This window comes from Saccopteryx bilineata, chromosome 1, assembly GCF_036850765.1.
Source record: "Saccopteryx bilineata isolate mSacBil1 chromosome 1, mSacBil1_pri_phased_curated, whole genome shotgun sequence".
Lineage (NCBI taxonomy): Eukaryota > Metazoa > Chordata > Mammalia > Chiroptera > Emballonuridae > Saccopteryx > Saccopteryx bilineata.
Window position 1 is genome coordinate 393,489,055 of NC_089490.1, and position 27,776 is coordinate 393,516,830.

The following is a 27,776-nucleotide window of genomic DNA, read 5'->3' on the forward strand; positions in this document are numbered from 1 at the left end:
CTACAGACTCATGAGCAGAGTCCACTTGCTGATCATTAAGGGAAAGGCCATAAGAAAGAGTGAGATAAGTCATAATGCCAAAAAATATTACCTTCCTCCCCAACCCCCCCCCCTCTCCTGGATAATCCATGCACCAGTCGTTCCAGGAGAAGCCATTTGGGACAAAATATAGCTGTTGCATGCATCTCAGAGAACCCAGAAGAGTGGGAAACTGAACTATGACATGCCATATGTCATTCACCAGGACAGTGTGGGTGACATCTAGGGATGAAAGATGAACTGTGTGCAGCTGCTGGGACTGACTGGCACAAACTAGACACTTGAAGGGAAGCCTATCATGTCTTGATAGCAGGAATCACACAGCTGTCTAAGAGTAAATCACTTTATTGATTATAAGTACCTTTAATCTTTAAATTTTTTCCCATTCATTAGATATGTAGAGAGAAAGAGAAGCATCAACTCGTTTCATTAAGTTGTGTCATTTACCTGTTGAAGAACTCAATGACTGTTTCTCAAAAATATCTTAACTGGGTATTGAAAACATGACTCTGGTGCACCATGTTGATGCATTATCTGTGAGACACTGAGCCTCTGGGCAGGGCCACAATGGATACTTTTCCTCTACCAAGCCATTTACCGCTCCAACCACATGCCTGTACCATCGACAATGTCTTATGTGTAGGATGACGTCACAGGGGTATGCAGTGCCACTGGTTCCAGTCACAGGGCAGGCGAATATATTGCAAATTGTACATTTTCTTCAGCACAACTATTTTGTCCTTGTCTATGTGAGCATATATGGGAAAGCTGAGTTTCTTTAGTGTCTGGAAAAGGATATAGCTGAGAAAGGAGCTGAGGTTCTGGCCCCGGTACTCAGGCACAGTGCCTGCCATCCGTATCTCTCCTGTCTGGTCCATCAGGAACCAGGAAACAGGAGTCCCCTTGGGTCCCAACAGACAGAAGGTGGGGAAGTTCTGGATACAGCGCTCGATGAATCTCCGACTCCTCTCATTGCCACCAAAATGCCATATTTCATTCACCAGAGCAGCATGGGTGACATCCAGGGATGACAGTTTGAACATTTCTTGATCGCTATGGAGATTCCAAGATAAAAGTCATGTTTATGAGCACTTACTGTATTTTTTCTTACCCATGCTGTCTAACTTGCATTTCTAAAAAAGACTCCTCTGGCTGCTCTGAAGAATATTGAGTGTAGGGAGACCAGAGTGAAAGCAGGAAGAGAAGTTGGGAGGCAACCTCAGGAATGAGAAGGGTGAGCAGTGCAATGAATTTCATCAAACTTACATGGTCTTGGGTTTTCCATCGCCAGGTAGTAAGTTAGGAGATAGTTAATCTACCTCCTATTCTCTCTTCATGGCTCCCTAGCCTTTACTTAGAAATGCAGGGAAATGTTTACATTTTTTTGAAGTGTGTGTGTGGGGGGGGAGGGGGGGAGAAAGCTTACATGGGGAGGCTTTCCTGACAAGGAGGGAAGTTTAAATCACAATAGTTTTTTGTAGAAACCTAGTTAAAGGATTTAATGTTGAACATTAAGACCTATATATTAATTATAAGTGAGTTTACAAATCTTATTATCTACTGATTTCCCTAAGAAATACAGGGAGTTCTCTTGCAGAGGGTCCCCAGAGGAGCCAGATCACTGCCATTCCAGAGCAACATCAAGGACAACAGACAGACCAGTGCCCTGTCAGGACACTACAGGGAGGCATCCCTGCACACCACGCTCCTTCCTCCACACACTGCTGCACCATTAACTGCATGCACTACAATTAGTTACTGACCTCCCAAAAGATAGATAACCGGGCCAGTAAGTCAAGACTGTGCAGGCAGTTCTTGTGCACAGGAGTCCTCTGCCTTATCAAGTTGCTGCAATTTGAATTAAAGACACTCTTTTACCTACTTTGTTGCTGTCTCTTGTGAAATTGGCAAAAAAGAGTGACAGACAGTACAAACCCCGTCTTCTTTTAGTAACACTCCCACTCTCCATAAAATCAACCTGGCTCTTCTCACTGTGAACCGCTTAACTTCAAGATGAACAATCAAACATGAAACTACTCTATTGGTAAAGGGATTATATGGATTTAGAAAGCTCCACTTTTAGAAGCAAATATTGAATTATTTTTTCTATTGTGGGCATGAGGAGAGGACAGGCTAATCTACTTCTCTTCCCTTAACAAGTCTCCCTGTTGTGTCATCTATATTTGCTCACAACTTTTAATGAACTGTCGAAGCATCAATTAGAGAGGAGGATAATCTCTATAAACTCATGAGCAGAGTCCACTTGCTGATAATTAAGGGAAAAGCCATAAAAGGAGTGGATAAGTCATAATGCCAAAATTTATTACACCCTCCCCCAACACCTCCTCCTCCTGGATAATCCATGCACCAGCAGTTCCAGGAGAAGCATTTTGGGACAAAATGTAGCTGTTGAATGGGTCTCAGAGAACCCAGAAGAGTGGGGAATTAAACTATAACATGCCATGTCATTCACCAGGACAGTGTGGGTGACATTCAGGGATGAGAGATGAACTCTGGGAACTGCTGGGACTGACTGGTACAAACTAGACTCTTGAAGGGAAGCCCATCCTGTACTGATAGCAGGGACCACACAGCTGTCTAAGAATAGACTGCTTTATTGATGATTACAAGTATCATTTACTCTTTAAAATTTTTCCCATTCATTTGATTCATTTGATATGTAGAGAGAAAGAGAAGGTTGAACTCATTTCATTTAGTTGTGTCATTTACCTGTTGAAGCACTCAGTGACTGCTTCTCAAAATATCTTGACTGGGTATTGAAAACATGATCTGGTGCACCAGGTTGGTCTATTATCTGTGAGCCATTGAGCAGCTTGCCAGGGCCACAATTGGTACTTTACTCTGCCTAGCCATCCACTGCTCCAAACACATGCCTGTGCCCATCGATGATGTCTTATATGTAGGGTGGGGGTCACAGGGCTATGCAGTGAAACTGGTTCCAGTCACAGGGAAGGAGGATAAAATGCAAATTGTAATTTTTTTTCAGCACAGCTATATTGTACTTGTTTACATGAGCATATATGGGAAAGCCGAGTTTCTTTAGAGCCTGGGAACAGGTATAGTTGAGACAGGAGATGAGGTCCTGGCCCCGGTACTCAGGCACAATGCCTGCCATCTGTTTCTCTCCTGCCTGGTCCATCAAGGATCAGGACACAGGAGTCCCTTTAGGTCCCAGCAGACAGAAGGTTGGGGAAGTTCTGAATACAGCACTCAATAAATCTCCGACTCCTCTCATTGCCACCAAAATGCCATATTTCATTCACCAAGGCAGTGTGGGTGACATCCATGGATGAGAGTTTGAGCACTTCTTGATCACTATGGAGGTTCCAAGAGAAATATCATGTTTATGAGCACTTACTATATTTCTTCTTACCCCTATTGTCTAACTTGCATTTCTAAAAATGACTCCTCTGGCTGCTCTGAAGAATATTGAGTGTAGGGAGACCAGAGTGAAAGCAGGAAGAGAAGTTGGGAGGCTTATCTCAGGAATGAGAGGGGTGAGCAGTGCAATGACTTTCAGCAAACTTACATGGCCTTGGGATTGCCATCACCAGGTGGTAAGTTCCTTACATCCAACAGGGAAGGAATCAGTTTTTTGATGGTGTCAAATGACATGTAGAGAAAGCACTGTGTTTGTTTAACTTGGAAGGATTTTTTGGCTGCAAGGTTTTGTATCACCTCATTCAGGCTGGACTGTGAACCTAGAAAAGATTTTCAGGAGAGATGCAATGGTTTCAGAGCATCCTGTGGAGAAGCTGTGCAGTGTAGTAGGAAGTGCCTGCACGTGCAGTCCCAGAGCCCTGAGTTTGGGTTGGTGCTGCCACCATGTGACTTGTGTTTTGTTGTCAGGGTCTGTGCAATGAACATGCTCAGAGATTCATGCAATCATGGTCATCGCACTTGTGGCAATATCAAGACTGAAACTAAATTTCCTTCAGCTACATGATCATGTAGTTTCGAAAATCACAGGATATGAGCTATAAAAACAATAGTAGCCACCAATTACTGTGCATATATTCTGTTCCCAGTGTGGTTTATTATTGTAAGAATGACCCATAGTTTACCCATGATTTTTGTATTCATTCCCTGGGACAGTCCCCACCTGCTCTGCATCTGTCACTGGTACACGACTTGCTTTTGTCAATGGCAAAGAGTAAATCTGATGCAAGTAGAGGCTTAAGAGTCTTTCCACGTTGGAACTTGCCCTGTGTGCTCCCGAGGGCTTTCAGACCAGCATAATACAAATAGGCTTAGGCCGCTTACTAAGGTCTTGTGCTCCTATCATATTGTCACCGTAGTGGTCAGAACTGACAGCCATGACCATCATTCAGAAATGTGAATGAGGCCATACTAGAGCCATCAGCCCATAGTTCATCCATTAGCAGATCACAGCTACATGAGTAAAGTGAGATGAAACCAGCAGTAGAGCTGCTTTGCAAAGCCTAACCCAAATGTGAGTTCACAGAATTATGAGGTTTGCTCTGCAGTGCGAGTCAGTTGACACATCCAGGTATTGTGCTATGAAATTCTTATTCAAGATTTTATGCAATCTTTTCATCATATTTGTTTTAGTTACCCTTATTTTCCTCATTTTTATATATGATATCTGTGAGGATATGTCACAACTTAAGATTAAATAGCAAGTAGCAGACAAATGTCATCTTAGGAAGCCTGATTTTGGAGGGCAGGCTCATAACTAAGGAGCTTTTTTATGAGTTGCCATTCTTATTCCAGGCACAGAAGACCCTAGGGGAGCTCTGCTCTTGTATCCAACCAACCTAAAGTATTCTGTGTATGTCTGAAAAATATGCCGGAATATCTTGGCTATCCACTAAGTATATTGTGTTTCCCTTTATGAAGCCTTCTCTTTGCACACTTTGATGGTGTTTATTTCCTTTTTAGAAGTATGGATGCAACTGATGCAAAAAATTGACAGCAGGCTGCGGATCTGAAGAATGGAGAGAGGGGACATGAGTCATGGGGATAATTGTTCAGGACAGAGAAGTGAGGAACACCTTTCCCATTCCTCTGACTTACTTTGGATCTGCAGATGCTGTTTCCAGTTGATAACTTTTGGTGCACCAAGCAACTTCTGACAGTTCTCGGGGTCCTTGGAGTAGATTTGGTAAGTGTTGGTATAGTGATCAGAGTCATCTACCATCTCCTGTTGTCATTGGAGAAAGGGAAATAAAGCAAATTTCATGTAGCTTATGATTGCGATACTTATTTCCAAATTTCATTTCACCGTGATAAATCTAAGTACTGGCATATTGGTGCATTATGATAATTTCCGAATCATTTAAATCATGAAATCGAGACGAGAAACCTGCCTGACCAGATGGTGGTGCAGTGGATAGAGCATCAGACTGGGATGCGGGGGACCCAGGTTCGAGACCCTGAGGTCACCAATTTGAGCGCATGCTCATCTGGTTTGAGCAAGGCTCACCAGCTTGAACCCAACTTTGCTAGCTAGAGCAAGGGTTACTCGGTCTGCTATAGCCCCACAGTCAAGGCACATATGAAAGAGCAATCAAACAACAACTAAGGTGTCGCAAAAAAAGCTATTGATTGATGCTTCTCATCTCCCTTCGTTCCTGTCTGTCTGTCCCTATCTATCCCTCTCTCTGACTCTTTCTCTGACTTTGTAAAAAAAAAGGGGGGGACTTCAATATTCATTTTTATGCTGTATGATTGCAGGACAGTACTGTTTTCTACCCATATATTGCATTAAAATTTCAAACCAAACACGGACACAACTCTTTACAAAGCATTCTTCTGTATTTCCATCATTCTCAACAAGAAGATGGGGCAAGTAGGTGACAAATAGTAGCTTCTGTTCCAGGTAAAAATTATACAATTCAAATAATTGTAGAACACAAAAATTGTGAACAAGACAGTATTAAATTTGGTGGTCACAGATAACTGTGCATTAAAATCTCCATCTATTCTTAATGAAGACAAAGAAAATAAAAACCAGTTATAAATGCTTTTTTAAAAATAATACTATAGTTAAATAAATTGTAGTTCCAGAAGAATAAAGAAATTTCTAGTTTAGAAAGAACCCCATAGCCTGACCAGGCTGTGGCTCAATGGATAGAGTGTCAGACTGGGATTTGGAGGACTCAGGTTCAAAACCCTGAGGTCGCCGGCTTAAGTATGAGCTCGTCCAGCTTGAGCACAGGCTCCACAGCTTGAGTGCAGGGTCTGGCTTGATTGTGCGGTCATAGACATGACCCCAAGGTCACTGGCTTGAGCCTGAGGTCGCTGACTTGAGCAAGGGGTTACTCACTTTGTTCAGCTGCTGAGTCAAGGCACATTTGAGAAAGTAATCAATGAACAACTAAGGAGACTGAGAAGCCGCAATGGAAAAATTGATGATTCTCATCTCTCCCCCTGTCTTTCTGTCTTTCTCTATCTGTCCCTCTTTCTGTCTGTCTCTCTCTCTCTCTATCTCTGTAACACACACAGAAAAGAAAAGATCCCTTTAAATGATAAATAAAATATGACATTTTTAAGAAGAAGAACCACAACTAGTGCAGAATTAAAAAGCCCCTTTAAGTGGTTAGCAACTGTTACAAGTCAGTAATGGTACCACTAACACATTTAAGATTACACTCAAGCCTGACCAGGCGGTGGCACAGTGAATGGAGCATTAGCCTGGGATGCAGAGGACCCACGTTCAAGACCCCAAGGTTGCTGGCTTGGGTGCAGGTTCACCAGCTTGAATGCAGGGTCACTGGCTTGAGTGTGAAATCATAGACATGATCCCATGGTCACTGGCTTGAACCCAAGGTCACTGGTTTGAGCAAGGGGTCATGGGTTGCCTGGAATCCCCGGTGAAGCTCATATGAGAAAGCAATCAATGAACAACTAAGGTGCCACAACGAAGAATTCATGCTCTCATCTCTCTCTCTTCCTCTCTGTCCTTCTCTGTCTTTCTGTGTCTCTTTCCACATACAGAAAAGAAAAAGATTACATTCAAGATCAAAAGATATGAGAGTTTTATTTTTTATCATTTTTATTTTAGTTCCATTTTTATTAATATAATTTTTTACATTTTGTGTATTGTTTAATGTGACTTTAAAATAATTTTTATTTGTCTGAAACCTATACTACTTGTATTTTTCTGAATACATTATTGCACTGGATGTTTTAAAGTGACCTTAGCAGAAAATGGTTTGACTTTGGGTGATGGGCACATGACGTAATATGTAGTTAATGTACCAGAGAGATGCACACTTGAAGTATATATGATCCTATTAACCAACGTTACCTTACTAAATTTAATTTAATCTATGAAAAATTAAAAGTCATAAAAAAGAAAAAATATGTTGCACTAATTTTTAAATGTTTGTCAAAAATGTATATGGAAATTCTAGTATTATAAATTTGCTTTTTAGAACCATCCCAATTAAGTCCTGTTTCGTACTTTCCTGTTTTACTCTTGTCTTGTCCTATTTTCTTTGTCAGCTTAACAAATATATACGAATTGCAGTTCGGGGGAAATTTCCACTAAGATGTACCTCTGAACTTAACCTGTCACCTCCATCTTCAACCTCCATATTGTAATCAGCTTCTGTCTGTGCCATTTTTGTATGTTGTGTTTGTTCTGTTCTCACACACTGGCCACCAAATTGTAATTTACTTGCTTATATATCAATACCTTCCAGCTGTGAGCTCCCTGAGGACAAGGACTTGTTCTCCATCACTGCGATTAATTTCTGTGACCCCAGGCTCTACCACATTTCCAGGAACTTGGTCGGCACATAGCAATCAAGAACACTGAGAAGTGTATTCATTCCGCATCTGGCACCTTACCTGCTCCTGAGGGCGGACAACCACTGTAGTAAAGTCAGGCCACTTGTCCACCAGGGCCTTTAGCTTGAATGGGTTTTTCTGGTTCATGTGGAAAACTGTCCCATAAACCTGTAACATTTCAAAAAGTTTATCAATATACAGGGTTAGCAAAAGTAGGTTTAGAGTACTTCCTATGGAAAAAGACATGCAAGTGATGGTTATTACAATAGCTTTATTAAAACTCTGTTTCACATACTCACAGCTGTAGATGTATTTCTGCCGACTGTGTATTAAGAAAGGATGGTGAAGTACTTTGTTTTATCAAGACAGGATTCTTTCTATAAAATCATCTACTACACCGTGGACAAGCCTAGGATATTTCTTCTTCTCTCGAAGATCTCTGTTGTGGGTGTTGATAGTCCTATTTTCTGCTGCTTTGTTTAATATATAGTGTTTCCTTTATTCCTCCTACCCCAATGCCCCACTTATATTTCAGGCTGGGACCTACTCCTAATTTAGAACTCTCTTTCCCCCTTTTGCCAACTTCTATTATGAATCTACCTTTGCCATCCAGCTTAGTGTATCCCAAGGTTCTCTTTACCATGCCACAGTAACAGAGCTCCAAAAAAGCAACCTGGTCTCATCTCTCCAGGCAGAGGAGAAGCTCCATTTCCACACATGCTGCAGGTGGCTTTTCCAATCTACCTAAATCATTACCAGCTAGAAGCAGCCGTCATTGGGACTTGGATGTGAACTGCAAAGTATAGAATTGTGACAACAATTCCAGTGCCATGAGGACTTTTCCTGGATGTGGACTTTTCCTGGACTCCTGCTCCTTGTGACTGCTCCTAACGGACAGAACTGGGGTTGGGCTGCATTTGCAGGGATTTGGAATGGTGTTAGTGCCAACTTGGACTTGGTGTAAATGTTAAGGACACTACTCTTTTATGGATTCTTGCTGTATTGGTCAAGAGTTTGCTTAAAGGCTTTAATCACCGGTAAAAAAAAATAGAATACTGGATAAAGAAGATGTGGCACATATACACTATAGTATACTACTCAGACATAAGAAATGATGACATTGGATGATTTACAACAAAATGATAACATTATACAAAGTGAAATAAGTAAGTCAGAAAAAAACCAAAAAAAATGATGGTATTTAATATTTGGAAGGTATCTAATGAACAATTCTGCTAATCAATTTTTAGTGATAGTATATTTGCCCAATAAATATATTCTTAAAAATATATTAATATCTAAAATATTCAGACCAATACAATTTACAAATAAGTATTATGGACTGTCCAATGTAGAATTTAATATAACTGAAACTGATGTAATGTATGTCAACTATAACTCAATTTAAGAAACAAAAAAATCTTTTAATAGGTTTCCTTAATTCATGTACACACACACACACACAACAAATTTTACAAAATGAAGTTTCAGGCATATGCAATTTTGAAATCTTTTCCCCATGGAATAAATAATTTTCATCATATTATTTTCAATAAATAATAATTTTATTAACTGAAATGCATTCTGTGATATGCATGAACCAACCTTCACTTCTTAAACTTTTAATTTATTCACACAAAGTAGGCAAGATAGTATAGTTTCCATAGTACACCTTACTTACAAGAGGTGATGTGACCTAACTGAGATATACCATAACTGAATTCCTGTCACAATATAGATGCTCAGTAAAACTCATTCTCTTTTCTACTTCTGTCACCGGAAGACACAACCTGCTGCTTTCCTGAGATCATCCACTCTCACCTTTAAGGACTCAGGGAGGCTCTTCTTCAAGGATTTTTCCAGCAACTGCAGCATCTGTGGACTCTGCAAGTGGAACATCTGGGCAAGTATTTTAGCCTAGAGGGAGGATCGACAAATAGCCAGGAATCAGTAAATATTCAGTCAGTGTCAGTTTTACTTCGTTCTTTCTAATTTGGATACCTTATTTTCTTCTTCTTGTCTGATTACTGTGTCTAGAACTTCTAATAATATGCTAAATCAGAATGGTTCTAATGGAAATCGCTGTCTTGATCCTGATCTTAAGAGAAACAATTATAGTTTTGCCCATTGAGCATGATGTTGGCTGTGGTTTGTCATATATGGCCTTTATTCTGTTGAGGTATGTTCCCTCTATTCCCATTTTGTTGAGAGTTTTAAACAAACGTGGGTGTTGGATTTTATCAAATTCTTTTTGTGCATATATGGACATGATCATCCTGTTGACATGGTGTATCATGTTTATTGATTTCTGGATGTTGTACCAACCTTGCATCCTTGAAGCAAATTGCACTTGAATACAGTGCTTAAGAATGGTTTTTGGAGTCCAACAGACAGAACTCAAACCTAGGCTCCTGTCCTACTTGTTAGCTAAGTCACTCTAGGTATGTCACTTTCTTTGAAACTTTCTGAGCTTCACTTTCTTCATCTATAAAATAAGGATAGTAATACTTATAAATAATACCTTTGTAGGTTGTCCTAAAGATTACATCAAGCCACAAAATGTAAGTGAAGTGTTTTTTGCAGTGATAGACAGTGTGTATATGTGAATCTGAGAGAAATGTTCAAGACCCTCAAATCCAATCAAGGGTACCATTCTCTAGCCTAGTCCAGAGACCCACCTGAAGGAAGCTGCAGCTTTAAAAATGGTACTATGTATAACTAGTTTTAATAAATTTATTAACACAATATTGATGTTTGGAGGCAAATCACAGCTCCTGAACAAGTCAATATGTTTCTTGTGTATAATAAACAAATAGTAGACAATTTTGTAGGTTCTTCAGACATCTTGTAGCATATTTTCTTAGAAAAATGCCATGTACTTGGAAACTGTGTCCATGTCTTCTTCTTCCTTATACCTAAAGTATCAAGCACAGACCTTGGTATAGTGTAGATAGACATTATGAACTTTTTTCCAGAGAATGAATGAATGAAATAAGTGAAGTATAGAAGTGGAGCCCTATGTGCCTTGGCTGTTTGGCTCAGTGTTAGAACATTGGCCTGGCACATGGAAGTCCCAGGTTCAATTTCTGGCCAGGTACACAAGAGAGGCACCCATCTGCTTCTCCACCCTTCCCTCTCTTCTTTCTTTCTGTCTCACTCTTCCTGTCCCATAGCCAAGGCTCCATTGGAGTCAAGTTGGCCTGGGTGCTGACGAAGGCTCTACGGCCTCTGCCTCAGGTGCTTAAATGGCTCTGGTTGCTATGGAGAAATGCCCCAGATGGGCAGAGCATCACACCCTGGTGGCTATGCCAGGTGAATCCTGGTTAAGTGCATGGAGTCTGTCTCTCTGCCTCCTCACTTCTCACTCTATAAAAATACAAAGAAAAAAAAAATAAAGGCATAAATAAATAAAAAAGAAGTGAAGCCCTTGGGATAATTTTTCTGTTTTGATTCCAGACTTAGCCAACTTTCTGAGAAAAATGTGGCTACTTATATAAGCTTCCAAATGAAGAACAAAGTGCCTAACCTTGCATTGCTCTCAGCACCTTGTATCAGATATATTGGATTAGAGGATGCATTGAAAAGGGATGGGACAAAAGTTTTTCACAGCATTTGTTTCTTGCTGACACTTGCCATCATTAATAGCAATGTCATCTCACCTCTCTGCCATATTACAAATACTATTGTTAATGACTCAGAGCTGACCAATTAAGAGACATTTATTTCTAAATCACCCTGAGATCTTCTGGCAGCAGAATTTTCTGGATTAACTTGATTTAAGAGTTACTCTGTTATGATCATCCATAAAAACAAGGTGAAATATCTAAATGGTTAACAATATCAGAGAAAAAGAGGAACCAACAGAGGAGACTGAGAAAGAAGGGTCCAAGAGCATTGTAAAAAATAAGGAAAGTGTTTCAGAATTCAAAATAAGAGAAACTTAATTTTAAAAGGAGGGTGCTTAAGTGAGTCAAATGCTATTGAGACGCTAATAGAGATGAGTACTAAAAATGTCAATGCATTTTTGAGTTATTAATTCATTTCTGATGTGGTGATGGGTAAGTCATGGAATATTGGAGACAGAAATCCAGTTTCAGGGGATTAGAGAATAAATAAAACATGAGGAAGTAAAGATAAATCTTCCTAAGAACTTCGTCAGGGAAGAAAGGAGAAGAACATGAGAGTATGAAAGGGGGCAGGAGGTGCAGAAACTCGTAGGAAGGCGTTTCTTATTAGGTGAGAGTGTTAAGCATATTTATGTTTATTACCTATGTCAATGAAGATGGATAATGATTCATGGGCCTGGGGATATAGTAAGAGATGGAAACGGGAAAGAAAAACAACTAAACCCATGGACAAGGCACTGTTCCAAATCTTTCATGTTTACTAATTTATTTAATCTTCAATCACATCACTAAATGTAGGTGTTGGGATTAGTTTTGGACGAAAAGAATAGCTCTTCTACATAATGGAAAATGTTTTAGTTTCGGTTTGGATGCAGGAATATGTGCATGAGTACTTGAGGTGAGAAGAAAGAACAGGAAGTTAACATGCTACCTTAGAATATCTATTTGTGGGAGAAATAGAATAGAAAGTCATCTTTTGGAAAGAAATAAGGTGACAGAGAGCACCAGAAACATGTAGAGAAAGAAGAATAGGGTTTTGATGGAAATGATTAGGTTTTGAATGGCTGCTGATGTTAGAAAAATTCAGACTAGGAATACACAAAAGAATGCTAGGATTGCTCAGGACCAGGTGGAGTTGGAAAACCATCATTTTGGAGTAGTATTCATACACATGTAGGAGATGAGCACACAGAGACCATTGGAAGCGAAGACAAATTGAAATGAACCAGGGTTAAAATTTTCTAGACTCAGAGCAGCAAATAAGATAGAGTGTAAAGATATTGAGGATAAGAGAATGAGACACTTTAAATTAAATTAAAACTTTGGAACATAAGAGAGTGGAGAAAGTCAATTAGGTTGGTGACCAATCAATTAGGAAAAGGTAAAGAAAGCAAGGGGTAAAAGCACTTTATGAGGTCAAAGAATAAAAGCAATGGTGATAGACAGAGAGAATGTATTCAGAATGAGAGATTGGGATTAGAAATTAGGCTCCTACAGGGTAAAACTTCAGAAATAAATCAGAAAAATAAACAGGAGTAAATCAGTTCCCAGCATGGCTGTTGACTTCTACTTCAAATCAATAGACAAGGAGTTAATAAAGAAATAGGTGTTACAGGTTTCATAGACATCACCAGGATGTGGCATGAGTTTTATGAAGAGAAGTATCTGTGAACCAGGTGCCAAATACATAAATGACTAGAGAGAAATTAGACAGAGAAAAAAGGGTAAAGCTTTACTAAGCAACCTGACACAACATTCAAAGGAAAAAGAGTTTCCTACACAAATGAGCAAGTAACACTTTAGAACCATGGGTTGAAGGCCAGAAGAATGGTGACTCCTGTCTTTACTCACTGTGTTAATATACATGTCTGGAGGGTGACAAAGAAGGTACATGCATATCAATAACTCATAGTGCAAGGAGAGCATAACACACACTGACCATGTAGATTTTTTTTTTTACAGAGACAGAGAGAAGGATAGACAGGGACAGACAGACAGGAACGGAGAGATGAGAAGCATCAATCATTAGTTTTTCGTTACACATTGTGACACCTTAGTTGTTCATAAATTGCTTTCTCATATGTGCCTTGACTGTGGGCCTTCAGGAGACTGAGTAACCCCTTGCTCAAGCCAGCAATCTTGGGTCCAAGCTGGTGAGCTTTTGCTCAAACCAGATGAGCCCGCGCTCAAAGCTGGCAACCTCGGGGTCTCAAACCTGGGTCTTCCGCATCCCAGTCTGATGCTCTATCCACTGCGCCACCACCTGGTCAGGCATGACTTTGTAGATTTTTAAAGTCCTTTCCAGCTCTAGATACCTACAATTTATTGAAGAAATGGTTCTCAATATTGAACTGTGTTTAATGCTCCTTCTTTTTTGACTTTAAATAATTTTTAGTTTCTCAATTAGAGTTGCCACACAGTATTTTGTTAGTTTCAGGAGCACTACCAATGATGAGACATTATACAAATTAGTAAGCGGTCATCTCAATAAATCTTTTACACATCAGACGCCATACACACTCATTACGATATTATTGACTATTTGCAATTGAAGGACGTATGAAAAGCTTTTCAGAGAAGAAAACACTAAATGAGGTCATCACCTCCAAACCAGCATTACACAAAATATTAAACAGTCTTCTTTAAGAAGAAAGAAAGATCAAAACTATAAATAAAAATGGCAATAAATATATATCTATCAACAATGGAATCTAAAAAACAAAATAAACAAGCAGGACAGAAACAGATCAGAAATACAGAGAATATGTTGACAACTGCCAGATAATGGGAAATTGAGGTGGTGAGTGAAAAATATTAAGGGATTAAGAAGTACAAATTGGTAGTTACAGAATACTCATGTGGATGCAAAGAACAAATACAAATTTTTTTAAGACCAGAATTTTAAGTAATTGAAAGACTGAAAATAAAATAGAAACTGGCTGTTCAAAACAATTCTGCTTACTTCAAGTTTCGTTGTAGACCTGCATGCACACCACCTTCCACGTCACACAGGGTGGTGATGAAGAACCTGCTATACCCACCACCTGAGAGACTCAACCACACTAAACTTGAACTCACTTAGGCTGTCACTGCTTAGAGTAAATCTCCAAAAAGCACTAGGTTTCTAAAGAGCAAACCTGAGAAAGTGTCTGCTGAAGTGAAGGCAGAGGCTTCTTGGACCAGAGGAAGGTAGGGAATGCGTTCTATATGAGAAAATGTCTTCAATTGTGAAAGTTTCCCACTGAAGCATTTATTTATACATTATCATTTGTAGTTGATTGGCTCTTGCAAAGCAATAATAATAAGGCGATGTATGAAGTTGGCAGAAATTGTCTAGCTGTAGGGTAATTTAAATAGTGTCATTAAGGCAAATAGAAGACTGGAAAATTTGTTTCCACTTCAAAATACCTGACCCAATACCTTCAACCGTGTGACCAGGGAGAAGCCAAGAAATTGGTGATGTTGCTGTTAGCACAAGAACTGAGCTTCACACATGATATCCCTCACTTTGTGTAAAGTGAATGAAGGCAAATGGGGGAGGGAAGCTTGTAAACATGAGAAAAATGAACAGTTTCTGCACAAGTGTTTGGGAGGGGTTAAAATTCGTTTTGGAGAAAAATGTAGGTAAATATATTTTTTCAAAATGTGCTCCTCACACTATCCACATCAAGATAATCTGGTTTGCTCATTAAAATACAGAAACTTCTAATCAATTGAATCAGGGTGTCCAGCGATGTTGAGAATCTGTGCTTTATAAAAAGCTACTGTAAAAAGTCTAATCACCATGAGCATTTTGGAGACATTATGACAGAAAAAAGAGAAAAGAAGCTACCAAAATTTTACCTACTTTCTAAAATGTTGTGGAAGAACTTCACAAATTTTTGATTATTCATGAAGTTAGAAAAGGAAGAGTTATTTTCATAATAGTTAGTGCTAAATCCTCATTGATTGGTTTGAATAAGTCATCCGAAGTGAATGAAGCAGGTTTGTAAGGAGAGATAATGGCCATGTGTTGGGAATCACTCATTGAAGAATCATTAGTTCATTAAAAGAGCCTGGTCATTGGCTTCTGATTGGGGCTGCTGGCTACTCTTGCAAAACTAGGAAAGATATTAATTCCTTTCATCATCATTTTACTTCTTTGTGCATAAAGGCAATAATTGCAGACAGAAATTGCAATGTATTTCACTCAGTGTGCTCGCCTCTCCCACCACCCCTATCACCTCCTCCATCCCTGAGATGGCAAGACCATCTTGTGTTTTTCATTTTCCTTGGCCTATTCAATAAGAAAATGACGAGAATGAAGGACTTTATGATAAACCATCTCTACTTAATAAATAATACATAATTATCATGCTATGCAATTAGCAAATTAGTTGTGCATATGTGTGAGCATTTTTGTGTGAAAATCTTATAACTTATGAGAAGAACTGTATGAGACTTTATTGTGTTACTGTCGTCATCATGGTCATTGCCTGAGTATTTACTGTGCAGAATCTCATGTGCAAGACTCATATTGAAGCAGATAGCCTATCCTTACATAGGCACAGGTGAGTGCTAATGTAGATTAATGTGTTAGTTTTCTTACTGTTTTACAACTCTGCTTTCAAAGACTTTCATTGTCATGCAGTATGCCCTCTTTCCTAATTGGAGAAACTGCATATCAGTCTAACATCAAAGAAAAGTGCTTTTTTTAAAAAAAATGGAACCATGTATATAACATTTTATTTTTTTTTTTAATTTTTATCAATTTTATTAAGATAAATCTTTGCATGGTAGCACACTGTGAGTACTCCATGTTTTAGGTCATTACACAGTTCACTTTTTGTTTAATTGAATATTGTTGGGTGAAACTGGTTAACAAAATTATACAGATTTCAGGGAACAATTCTACAACACATCTTCTGTACACCATATTGACATATTGTGTGTTTACTTTCCCCCCCAAAGTGGAGTCTGCATCATATGACACTAATTCTGAAAGTCATAAAGATTTATAATTATTTATTCATTAATGCATGGGTAGATTACTGTGAAAAAATTCATCGATTGGTAACCATAAAGCAATCTTATTGCTACTTCTTCATTATCAATGCATGAATGCATAGCTATAAACACATAGAAATTTCTCTTTTACATTATCTTTTCATTTTTGATGTCTAGTATTAGTAGTGTGTATAACATTTAGTGGTTTGTATCAAGGCATATTGACATACGTACTGACAGGCAGACAATTCATCTTGTAAATGGATGATATAAACTTATATAGTTGTTGTGATACAGTATAATAATAGAAATGTATTTTCTCCTCTTTGTGAATTTCTTAACTTTTTTTGTCGTTTATTTTGTTATAAGAATACAGTATATAATGAATATAACATACAAAATATGTGTTAATTGACTATTTATGTTATTGGCCAGGCTTCTAATCAACCATAAGCTATTAGTAGTTCAGTTCTGAGGGAGTAAAAAACTGCATATGAACTTTTAGCTGGGCAAGAGTTTGGCACTCCTAGGCCCATGTTGTTCAAGAATCAACTGGATTGATTTTTGTTCAGAGAAAGACAAATAGAAATAATTGTAATAAGTTTTATTTTGAACAGCGTTGGGTACAATAAACCACTTATTTTCCATTTCTTTATCTATCAGATACTGGTTGAGTACCCACTCTGTTAAACATTGTCCTAGACTAGAAAACGTGATAATTAAGCCAAATCTCCTGAAGAAAGAATCAGAGCCAGTCCTGTGAAGGAGTGTTGGGATGTTGGAGTTGTTGAGAACTATGCTCTGGACAGAGGGACATCTGTGACTTCTCAGAGCAAGAGGGAGTCCAGCACTTTGAAGGACCTAAATGAAGACTTTGAGAATGACCAAAGTATAGATGGGAGGATGTCAGGTGGGAAGAGATTTATCAGCCCTGTTAAGGAGTTTCTAATTCTTCACAAAGGTGGTAGAAAACCATTGAAAGTTAAGATGAGAAATATGCCTGGGCAGCAGGTGTCTTTTGGAGGGACATACATAGCAGATGATGACCACCCATGCTGGGGCAGGAGCCATTGTGATGGAAAGAGGTGGATAGATTTTGTGTAGTTCCAAGGTAGGATTGACAGAATTTGTTGAATGATTGAGAAAGATGTAATCTAGGTTTATGAACAGATCTACTGGATGAAGTATCAATAATCTTAATTATGATAAAGAAAAATATGTACATCAAAAAGTGTTATTTCACTTGAGGTCTTTAATATGGTATTTTAGTGATTATAAAACCAAATGCCTCTCTATTTATGAACGTACTTACTTTTCATGGGGCTTTCATTGTCTCACACCTAAAGTTTGTTCCCTTGGACTTATTCTTTGTATGAAATAATATGTCTCTCAATATAAATTCTGCAAAGGATATTATTTGTTAACAAATTAGTGAAGTTATTGGGTGACACTTGTTAATAATATTATATAGGTTTCAGGTGTACATCATTCTATGATACAAAATTTGTTTATTATCTTGTGTGCTTACCACCCTAGTTAAGTCTTCTTCCAACACCATTTATCCCCTCTTTACCCTCTTCTACCTCCCCCAAAATTCTTTCATCTTGTAATGCACATAGGGTTGTCTGTGTCTATGAGTTTTTCTTTTCTTAATTAATTCACTTGCCTGACCTGTGATGGCATAGTGAATAAAGCGTCGACCTGGAAATGCTGAGGTCGCCGGTTCGAAACCCTGGGCTTGCCTGGTCAAGGCACATATGGGAGTTGATGCTTCCAGCTCCTCCCCCCTTCTCTCTCTCTGTCTATCCTCTCTCTCTCTCTCTCTATCTCTCTCTCTCTCTCCCTCTCCTCTCTAAAATGAATAAATAAAAATTAAAAAAAAGAATGCTATTAATTAATTCACTTTTTGCCTAGCTCTGTCTTTACCCTCCCCTCATGCTTCATGATGAAGCGTTTGTTATTTGCCAGAAAAGCCATTTAAATCTGCTATGGACATGCAATTAGAAAACAGTTAAAATTTAACTAACAAAAATTTAAAGATGTCCCCAAATTGACTCACTATATATAGGTTTTGAATAATAATGGTCAACATTTATGGAGTAATTGTCAATGTACCAGGCACATTCTATCTTATTGACATACTGTTTTATTTGATCCTCACAACCACTCTATGAAGTAAGAATGACTATTCTTTACAGTTTGTAGATTATGCAACGTGCTGAAGATCACATAAAGTGGAAAGAGCTGTGCCAGGGCTTCAAATCCACATAGTCTGATTCCAAGGATGAAAGCTCTAAAATCTTTGCCCAGAGTCTCCAAATCAGATGAGAACACAAATATCATTCTGCTTCTGTCTGCCATCAGCTGCTTGAGACCACATTATCTGCCAGTGTCATCATTTCTGTGGAAGTCTGATTTCCCAGACAGACCACAAAAGGTAGAAATGGTAAATAAGTATTTAGAAATAGTTTTGTTCAACTGTTCTATTGAAAATGAATTCCTTAAAACATAAAACACTACTTGATTCAATGGATGAGAAATTTAAAAAAATTAAATCAAGCTAGTTCACAATAATTATAGTGCACAGTTTCCTTGGGCCCAGTATTTTTGGGAGATTAACTAATAGCTGATGGGAGAGGAGTAAGGGGAAAAGTGTAAAGAGGAATAAATGAAAGGTGACAGAAATTGATTTCACTTTGGATGATGGGGCTACAACATAATCAACAGTTCAAATGCTATAGAAATGTTTACCTGAAACCCATGTACTCTTAATGACCAATGTCAGCCTGTTAAAGTTAATTTTTGAAATAAAATATAAAAATGAAAAAAAGATAAATTTGTCATTTATATCTATGTTGTTTTCTGTTTTCAACATTCAGAAAATAACAATGTTATAATGGTGATCACAGATGTCAGACGAAAGGTTAGCGGACTTTTAGGTCATCTTGCTTTTACAAATTGTTTTTTACGTCAGCTTGGAGGCTGCTATGATATTCTCTATCAAAGGTACATCCCCAGTGCCAGTCTTTTTGGATACCTGTGTTTCACCAAATCATAAAAGATGAGGGAATTTGTTGTGGTTTAGCTTTATTTAAATGTCAATAAAGTAATGCTTTTTTCTATTCTAAATTTCTTTTTACAGAACCTTAAATATATATTTGATAGTAATGCAAAATCCTTTCTTTTTAGTTTCTGAACTCTTAGAATGGTGGGCTGTGTTACAAGAGAAAATTGAATGTAAAGTCATTCTCCTGAACATTTTTGAAGATTTAATTTTCTAGAACAGCACAAAATATTAGTACATACTATACAATGTTAGTTTGAATGTTATTTTTAATATATTATATTCTTTTTATTATTATTATTAAGTGAAAGGCAAAGAGACAGAGACAGACTTCTGCATGTGTCCCTCTAGGATCCACTTGCAAGCCTCCTATGAGATGATTTTCTGCCCATCTGGGGCCGCTTGTCCATTGCTCAGCAACAGAGCCATTTTAGCACATGAGGCAGGCCATGCTCTCAGCGCCCATGGCCAAGTTGTTCAAACTATTTGAGCCATGGCTTCAAGGGGGAAAAGAAAAATAAAGAAAAGGGTGTGGGGTATAGAAGCAAGTGGTTGCTTCTCCTGTGTGTCCAGACTGGGAATCAAACCAGGACTTCCAAGTGCCAGGCTGACCCTCTACTGCTGAGCCAACCTACCAGGGCCAATATATTATATTCTTTATTAAATTGTATAAAATTTGTTATAGTTTGGTATAAAAATAATGGCTGTTATCAACTATGAAATCAAACTCACACACAATAGAATATTGCATTGGAAATATCCTTCTCTACCATTATAGTCTTATTTATTTCATGTTTATACTACAACTTGAAACAAACTGATAACATGCCAGATTTTATTTTTTCTTATCCATTTAGAAAAAAAGTTGTATTTGCCTGATTTGTGGTGGCACAGTGGATAAAGCTTTGACTTGAAATGCTGATGTCACTGGTTCAAAACCCCACACATACCAGATCAAAGCACATACGAGAAGCAAATACTAGGTGTTGATGCTTCCCACTTTTTCCCCACCCTTTTATCTTTCCCCTCTCTTTAAAAATCAAGAAATAAATTATTTAAAAAATAAAACAGTTATATCCAATACTGATCATTTTAATCCAGTTTACAGAACATAAATGTTATGTGTAATAAAAATTTTAAAAATTATATACAATTTTATGAATTTGCTCTGATTTACCTTAAATTTAAATAATTTTGGATATAGACTAACAACTACTGTACAATTTCTTTCATGTATGTTGTTTCTGAATATTAAGGTACTAAATTGTTTTGTTATTGTAATAGTACAAAGTACTTATTAAATTCTCTTGTTCTGTATTCCATGAACACAGTAAATAAGGATAAATATACTGCTAGAAAACAAACAATAGTACTTCTAGAATATTGGATCACAGGTATTCTTTATTGATTATGAATAATTTTCTTACTAACCAGTAAGGATATTGGTAAAACAGTGAGAAAAAAAACTACACAGAGAAACAATTGTTACATGATACAAAAAAAAATGTAAAAGCAGAAAAACTTATGGAAAAAAGCATAGAATTGTTGTTGCCAGGTTGGGGATGTGAAGGCAATAGAGAGAGGATTGGTAAAAGTGTATAATTGTTTATTTATAAGATGAATAATTTTGAGGATCTAATATAGAGCATGATGACTACAGTTGATAATACTGTATTGTAACATTGAAAATTGCTGAGTAAGTTGTAAGCATTCTTTCAAAAAATAGTTAAGCATGTTAGGTGATAGATGTGTTAATTAACTTGATTGTGGGAATCCTTTCACAATGTACTTAAATATTAAATCATCACATTGCACACTTTAAATATATTGCAACATTGTCAAGTATACCTCAGTAAAACTGGGGTGAGAAAGGAAGGGTAATGAAAAAATAAAAGGGAAATTGTATTATTATAACACCACATCTTGGCAAAACTGGCAAAATATGCCCATTAGCAACAACCCATGTGTGAGATAAGAGTTCAGGGGAAGCAGTCGGGCAGCCTGCAGCTGAATATGGAGAGATCCAGAAGTGTAGGAAACAGAACAAGACCAGGGTTCACTACAGGAAGGTCTACCCATGCCAGGACTGCTGCACCCAAAGGCACATCTATGAATGATTTGTGAGCAGCAGTTGTGTTGATCCTGTTGACCATTCCCACTGCTGCCACAGAGCCCAAATAACAAGAACTGCTCTACTGCTGATCATCACTTATTTTATTCTCTCCATCTACATACGTTCTTCCTGCTACATGACTGACAACCAACACTGTCTTGTGTTCAGGGTTGCTTCACAGAGGCTCACATTTCCACTGGTTCCAGTCGCAGGGCATGAGGATAACAAACTGGTTCTGACAGGCTTTCTGCATGCGTATGTTGGCTTCGTCTGTATGGAAATATATAGGATAACTGAGTGGGCTCAGATTCTTGGTTACAGCAAATATGATACTAGATATGAGACCCTGGTTCTGGTACTCAGGCATGGTGAATGCCATCCGCATCTCTGCTGTCTGGTCCATCAGGGTCCAGGACACAGGGGTCCCCTCAGGTCCCAGCACACAGAAACTGGGGAATTTCTTGATACAGCGTTCAATGAATCTATGACTCCTCTCATTGCCACCGAAATGCCAGAATTTATTCACCAGGGCAGCGTGGGTGACATCCAGAGATGAGAGTTTAAACTTCTCATTATTGCTGTTGGAAACAAGGAAGAAGAACAGCCTATGATATCACCCACATTGGGCAATGTTATATTTGTTTTCCTCCAAATTGTCTTAAGATAATTTAAATAAGAGCGCAAGTGAAAATACAGATTCTGCAACCAGACAGCTTGGATGCATAATCCAACTAGCTGTCAGATCTTGAATAAGCAATGTCATGATTCTCTGCTTCCATTTTTTTCTTTATAGCACAACGATATTAATAGCATTCTTATCAAAAGGCAAACTATGAATATTATATGAGCTACTACACAAGTATAGGACTGGTTCCACATGAACATTAAATACTGTTCTTTCTCGACATTGCTGTGTCTTTCTACTTAAGAGGGGAGAATTACTATCACACTCATCTTCAGATAAGAGTAATAGGTGAACAGAAAATAAACAAGTGACCCATAGCACATACCAACAAGCTGTATGTAAAGCCAGAGCTGAGAAACATGGAGACTTAGCATATTGGTGTCAGAGGGACCTTGGACACTGTGGAAAAGCTCAAGTCAAGAGAGGGGCACTGATGTGAACTGGAAGCACCCACCAGATACTGCACACCTAAGTCTGAAGCATTCTGCTGTGGCATAAAGTGGCTTCAAGTGGTGTCCTGGAAAAAGTCCACAGCATAGAACTCGACCATCGAGACCCAACCCCAGTTATACCTTGAATTTCCACATGACCAGAACAATATTTTATTTTCTGGGCCTATTTTCTGTCAGGAAAAAAGAAGATAATATCTCCTAATTTGTCTATCCCATGAGATGAAAAAGAAACTCAAATGAGATTGGATGTTTTGAGGTGTCTTTCAGGTGTATTGTGCAATGCAACGTGAATAAAGCTTTTCTGTGCATAGTAATGCACAGGAGGCCCTGCAATTGGGCATCTCCAGTTCAAATCTCCATCACCACTCAGTTATATTTAGTGTTAGGCTGGAAATCAATTGGAAGTAATACATAATTTGTTTAAATTCTCATTATTAAAAACCTTTTGCTCTGTAAATTCATTACATGAGTATTTATCAAACATTTGCTACGTGTTGTGTTCTAACTATTGAGAATGTATTAATGAATAACATAACGAGATCTCCCACTCTTATAAAGTTTGAAATATCATAGGGGAGGCTCAAACATCAGATAGGTCAATCTGCAAATAAGCTGATTTTAGGTCATGATAAGTGCAATAAAGAAAATAAAAATTGGGTTATGTGATAAAGAATTATGTGAAAGGGTGATATTAGATACAGTATTCTGAGATCTCTCAAAAGAAATGACATTGGAGAGTTTGACTGTCAGGAAAGAGGCAAATATGTGAAGATCAGAAGGAAGGGCATTTAGGTAGACAAAGAGTAAATGCAGTGGCCCAAAGGCATTTGTGAATATATGAAATCAAGTTGCTGAAAATAGACCAGAGCCATTCATGGGAGTAAGCAAGACAGACAAGATGAAGTTCAAGAGGTGAGGAATGTCAGGTCGTAAAGGACCTTGAACGTTCATTCATAAAGGGGTTTACTTTTTATTCAAGGTAAGCTGAGAAACATCAATGGCTTTTAAGTGGGTGAATTGACCTGATTCATGTTACATACTAAAATAATAATTCTGGAATGGATTGTAGGGAGGCAAGAAGGAATGTAGGGAAGGAAATAGTGAAGTATGTGTGTAGGGAGAACATCTTTTTACAAACTCACGTGGCTTTGGGTCGACCAAATTTAAGAGGTAAATTGTTGGCCTCTGGCAGGGAAGGGAGCAATTTTCTTATTGTTATGGGTGACATATAGAGGATGCGTTGTGTTTGTTCAACCTTGACCAGTTTAATGGTTGTGAGATTTTGTATTGCCTCATCCAGGCTGGACTGTGTACCTAGAAAAGGGTAGAATAAGGAGAGAAGTGAGGTGTTACCAGAGGCTGCCCAATAGAAGCTTGCAGGATTTAAAGTCAGGCAATGTTGCTTTTAATGTTCTGCCAATGACTATGTAACCTTGGCCATGGCACTGCCTGAGCATGTTTTCTCTTACGCAAAACACACATAACACTAGAAATCCTGGTTATATTATTATGAAATCAAAGGAGAAGTGATATATAAAAAATAGTAGAGCCAACCTTGCATCTGCACACACCATATGCCCAGGTATTCATGTTACATTCACCACATTGGGTTCTTACATCGACTCTATGTTTTACATATTTTATCCTCATTTTTATATATGCAGAAGCTGAATAATGAATGAGTTACAAAACTGGCACAAGATCACAAGCAAGTGACTGGCAGGACAAGGATGTCACTCTAGGGAATCTGACTCTGTAGGGCATGCTCATAACCATGGCAGTTGTCCTTCTGACCTGGCAGATACTGTAGAGCACAAGGAGCTGTCATTCTTATACAAGGAATGGAAGGCCATGCGGGGAGCTCCAATCTTATACTCAGTCTTCCTGAGGCATCCTGAAATGACTGCAAAAGATATTCTCTGCTAACGAGAAATTGTATTATTCATAGTTTCTTATATTAATTCTGTAATTTAAAATATGTGAATTCTACTCCACCGAAGAAGGAAGTGATGGCAGCTGATAGGAGGAATAAATATCAAGCAGAATGTTTGGGGTTTAGTAGAAGGAAGTACAGGTAATAGGGGGATGGGCTCAGGGTGAAAAGTGAGCCAGCAAGTATAGACATTAGCAGTTCCAGCAGCCCACACATCCAATATTTCTTACTTACTTTGGATCTGTAAATGTTGTCTCCAATTGATGACATCTGATGTGCCAAGGAATTCTTGACAGTTTGAGGGGTCTTTAGAATAAATTTGGTAAGTATTGGTGTAGTGATCAAAATTATCTGTCATCTCCTGTTATATTGAGTAATTTAAGATAAATCAAATTAATTATACCAAGTGATTGAAATGCTTTATGTTACAAACCTTATTATACTTTACTATTTTACAAACTTACCTATTGAATCATTTACATCATGAGACCACGTCATGGATTTCATCAACTGTTCAATTTGTGATTAAGAAAAACTTTCCAGCAGCCGAGTGTCAACCCAGCATGTGGAAGTTCCAGGTTCAATTTCTAGTCAGGGAACACAAGAATAGCAACCATCTGCTTTTCCACTCCTCCCCCATTTTCTCTCTCTCTCTCTCTCTCTCTCTCTTCCCTTCCCACACCCATGGCTCAAAATATTTAAGCTAGTTGGAACCAGGCCCTGAGGATGGCAGCATGGCCTCACTTCAGGTGAAAAAATAGCTCAGTTGCCAAGCAACAGAGCAGTAGCCCCAGATGAGCAGAATATCATTGAGTTGAAGGCTTGCTGTGTGGATCCCATTTGGGGCATATGCGGGAATCTGTCTCTGCCCCCCCACCTCTCACTTAATTAAAAAAAAAAGGAAAAGAGAGAAAACCTTGCAAAACTAAATATTTATATATTGCATTACAATTTTGAATCAACCAAACATGCACCAGTTTAGAAAGCATTCTTTTTAATTCTGGAAACCTCAGGAGAAAGAAAGTATTATCAAAGGCAAGTTTCCATTGCAAGAGTAAATCTTACTACATTTTAAAGTCTCAGAAAGAAATGCATTATGAACATGACAACAGTGAACTTAATACAAGTAACCTTGAATTAGAATTTCCACATACTTAGGATAATGCTATACAAAATAAAAACACATATTGCCTTTGAAATGTAAACCACAATGCGCTATTATTTTTAAAATAGTTTGTATAGCAAACAAAATTGAAACACAAAATTTCTTTAAAAAGACTTCTTTCAAACTTAGCATATAGAGATGAGATTCTTAGGAAACAAAGGAAGGAGTTACAGAACACCAACTCGATGAAAGCGGAATAGCTGAAAAGTGTTTTATAGAAATGCACTAATACTCAGTACTAATACTACTGACGATCTGTGCTTTTTTTTTCTATTGAGGAATTCAATTTACCCATATGTATTACATGCCTAGAAAAAGAATACTAGGATTTTTACTTGCTTATTTATGGTTCATGATAACCACTGAGTTTGTCAATAAAATGAAATGAAACTTCTGAAATAGAAGCATGTTGTTCCGCCATCTTTCTACATCTTTGAGTTGCACATCAAGTCTAGGACTGATTACTCCACACTTGTTTAACCTGCCTGTGAGATTCACAATTTTCCTAGCTCTGTGGTATCAACACTTTAGAATTTGCCCATGGAACCATGCTTCATTATCATAGTTAGAAACTGGACAATGACTTTGGGGCACAGCTTAGTAAGAACCTGGTATTTGCACCACTTTTTGGCATTGTTGATACTCTTTTGAGAGCACCAGCCGGGACAGTCATGTACACCATTGTTATGCACAGAAAGATGGTGGAAAGAAAAACAATCTATGCTTTTAAGAGCAATTTAAAAAGCAAAAAAGTTTTCCATTTTTAGGATTCAGTAAGTAAGTTAAACATCTTCATTTTGTATTTTGTGTAGTTCAGTAATTTCTTAAAAGCACTATACATTTAAATTTTATTTGTAAATATTTTATAGTAAAATGATATTATGTGGTTCCATATTCTTGCATGATAAGTTTTTGCTTTCTATTTTCTAATATCCTTATAACATGCTTGTGTTTATAATGCAATAACCACTTAGTCCAGGGGTCGGGAACCTATGGCTCGTGAGCCAGATGTGGGTCTTTTGATGGCTGCATCTGGCTCGCAGACAAATCTTTAATAAAAAATAATGTTAAAAATATAAAACATTTTCATGAATTACAATCCATTCACTTCTTACCGCTCATGTTCATGAGCAGTTGCAGGTGGCTGGAGCCAATCACAGCTGTCCTCTGGGACAACACCAAATTTTTATTGGATAATGCATAACATACACAGGTCGTTGTATGGCTCTCACGGAATTACTTTTAAAATATATGGCGTTCATGGCTCTCTCAGTCATAAAGGTTCCCAATCCCTGACTTAGTCTAAATAATTCCAATTTTATTTTCTTCTCTTCTTTAATTTATTTTTCTATATGGTGGAAGGTGGTAATCTTGTTTCATTTTTTGCAAGTACCAGTCCAATTTTCCCACAATCACTTATTGACTATACTGTCTGTACCCTATTGTATGTTCTTGCCTCCATTGTCACATATTAATTGAACACAGAAGCACAGATTTACACTGCTCACAAAAATTAGGGGATCAGGGAACGTTCAGATACTCCAGCACTTTCAGCCTTTTGTATAGTGCATTTTCTCTAATGAAATAAAAGTTGGTTTTGCATCTCATTTGCATAATCAAATGACTTTCTTTGACTTGTTTGTTTTTCTGATGTTCTTGTTTAATAAAAAAATTCAAATACTTCTTTTTTCATTGCTTCATATTTATTTGGAAATATCCCCTCATTTTTGTGAGCAGTATATTTTTGAACTCACAGTTCTCTTCCATTGATCTATAAATTTGTTGTTATGGCAGCACTATGCTGTTTTGATTATATAGCATGGTAGTATAGCTTGATATCAAATAGTATGATACCTCCAATTTTGCTCTAAAGATTGCTGTGATTATCCAAAGTCTTTTGTGGTTTTGTATACATTTTTGGAATATTTGCTCAA

General features: G+C 37.8%; 2 protein-coding genes across 2 annotated transcripts in view; both read right to left on the reverse strand.

The window, feature by feature from the left end:
- Nucleotides 1-689: 689 nt before the first annotated feature.
- LOC136318751 (glycine N-acyltransferase-like) lies at nucleotides 690-9,717 on the reverse strand. Its single transcript, XM_066251587.1, has 5 exons — nucleotides 9,640-9,717; nucleotides 7,879-7,986; nucleotides 5,098-5,224; nucleotides 3,590-3,761; nucleotides 690-1,092 (listed from the first exon to the last, which is right to left on the reverse strand). The coding sequence occupies exons 1-5, from the start codon at nucleotides 9,715-9,717 to the stop codon at nucleotides 690-692; spliced, it is 888 nt and encodes a 295-aa protein (XP_066107684.1).
- A 12,065-nt stretch (nucleotides 9,718-21,782) lies between these two features.
- LOC136320858 (glycine N-phenylacetyltransferase-like) overlaps nucleotides 21,783-27,776 on the reverse strand; it is a 33,700-nt gene continuing 27,706 nt past the window's right edge. The window contains exons 5-7 of the mRNA XM_066253998.1: nucleotides 24,912-25,038; nucleotides 23,887-24,058; nucleotides 21,783-22,185 (exon numbers count right to left, since the gene is read on the reverse strand). Coding sequence (XP_066110095.1) covers nucleotides 21,783-22,185; nucleotides 23,887-24,058; nucleotides 24,912-25,038 — 702 coding nt within the window. The remainder of the gene's footprint in view (nucleotides 22,186-23,886; nucleotides 24,059-24,911; nucleotides 25,039-27,776) is intronic.

Coding starts and splice junctions, on each gene's coding strand:
- LOC136318751 (XM_066251587.1), bottom strand. CDS start 9,717: ATGTTCCACTTGCAGAGTCCACAGATGCTGCAGTTGCTGGAAAAATCC. Junction 3,762..5,097: donor ACAGCATCTGCAGATCCAAA/GTAAGTCAGAGG, acceptor AATCTTTTCTAG/GTTCACAGTCCAGCCTGAAT. Junction 1,093..3,589: donor GATGGCAATCCCAAGGCCAT/GTAAGTTTGCTG, acceptor GAATCTCCATAG/CGATCAAGAAATGTTCAAAC.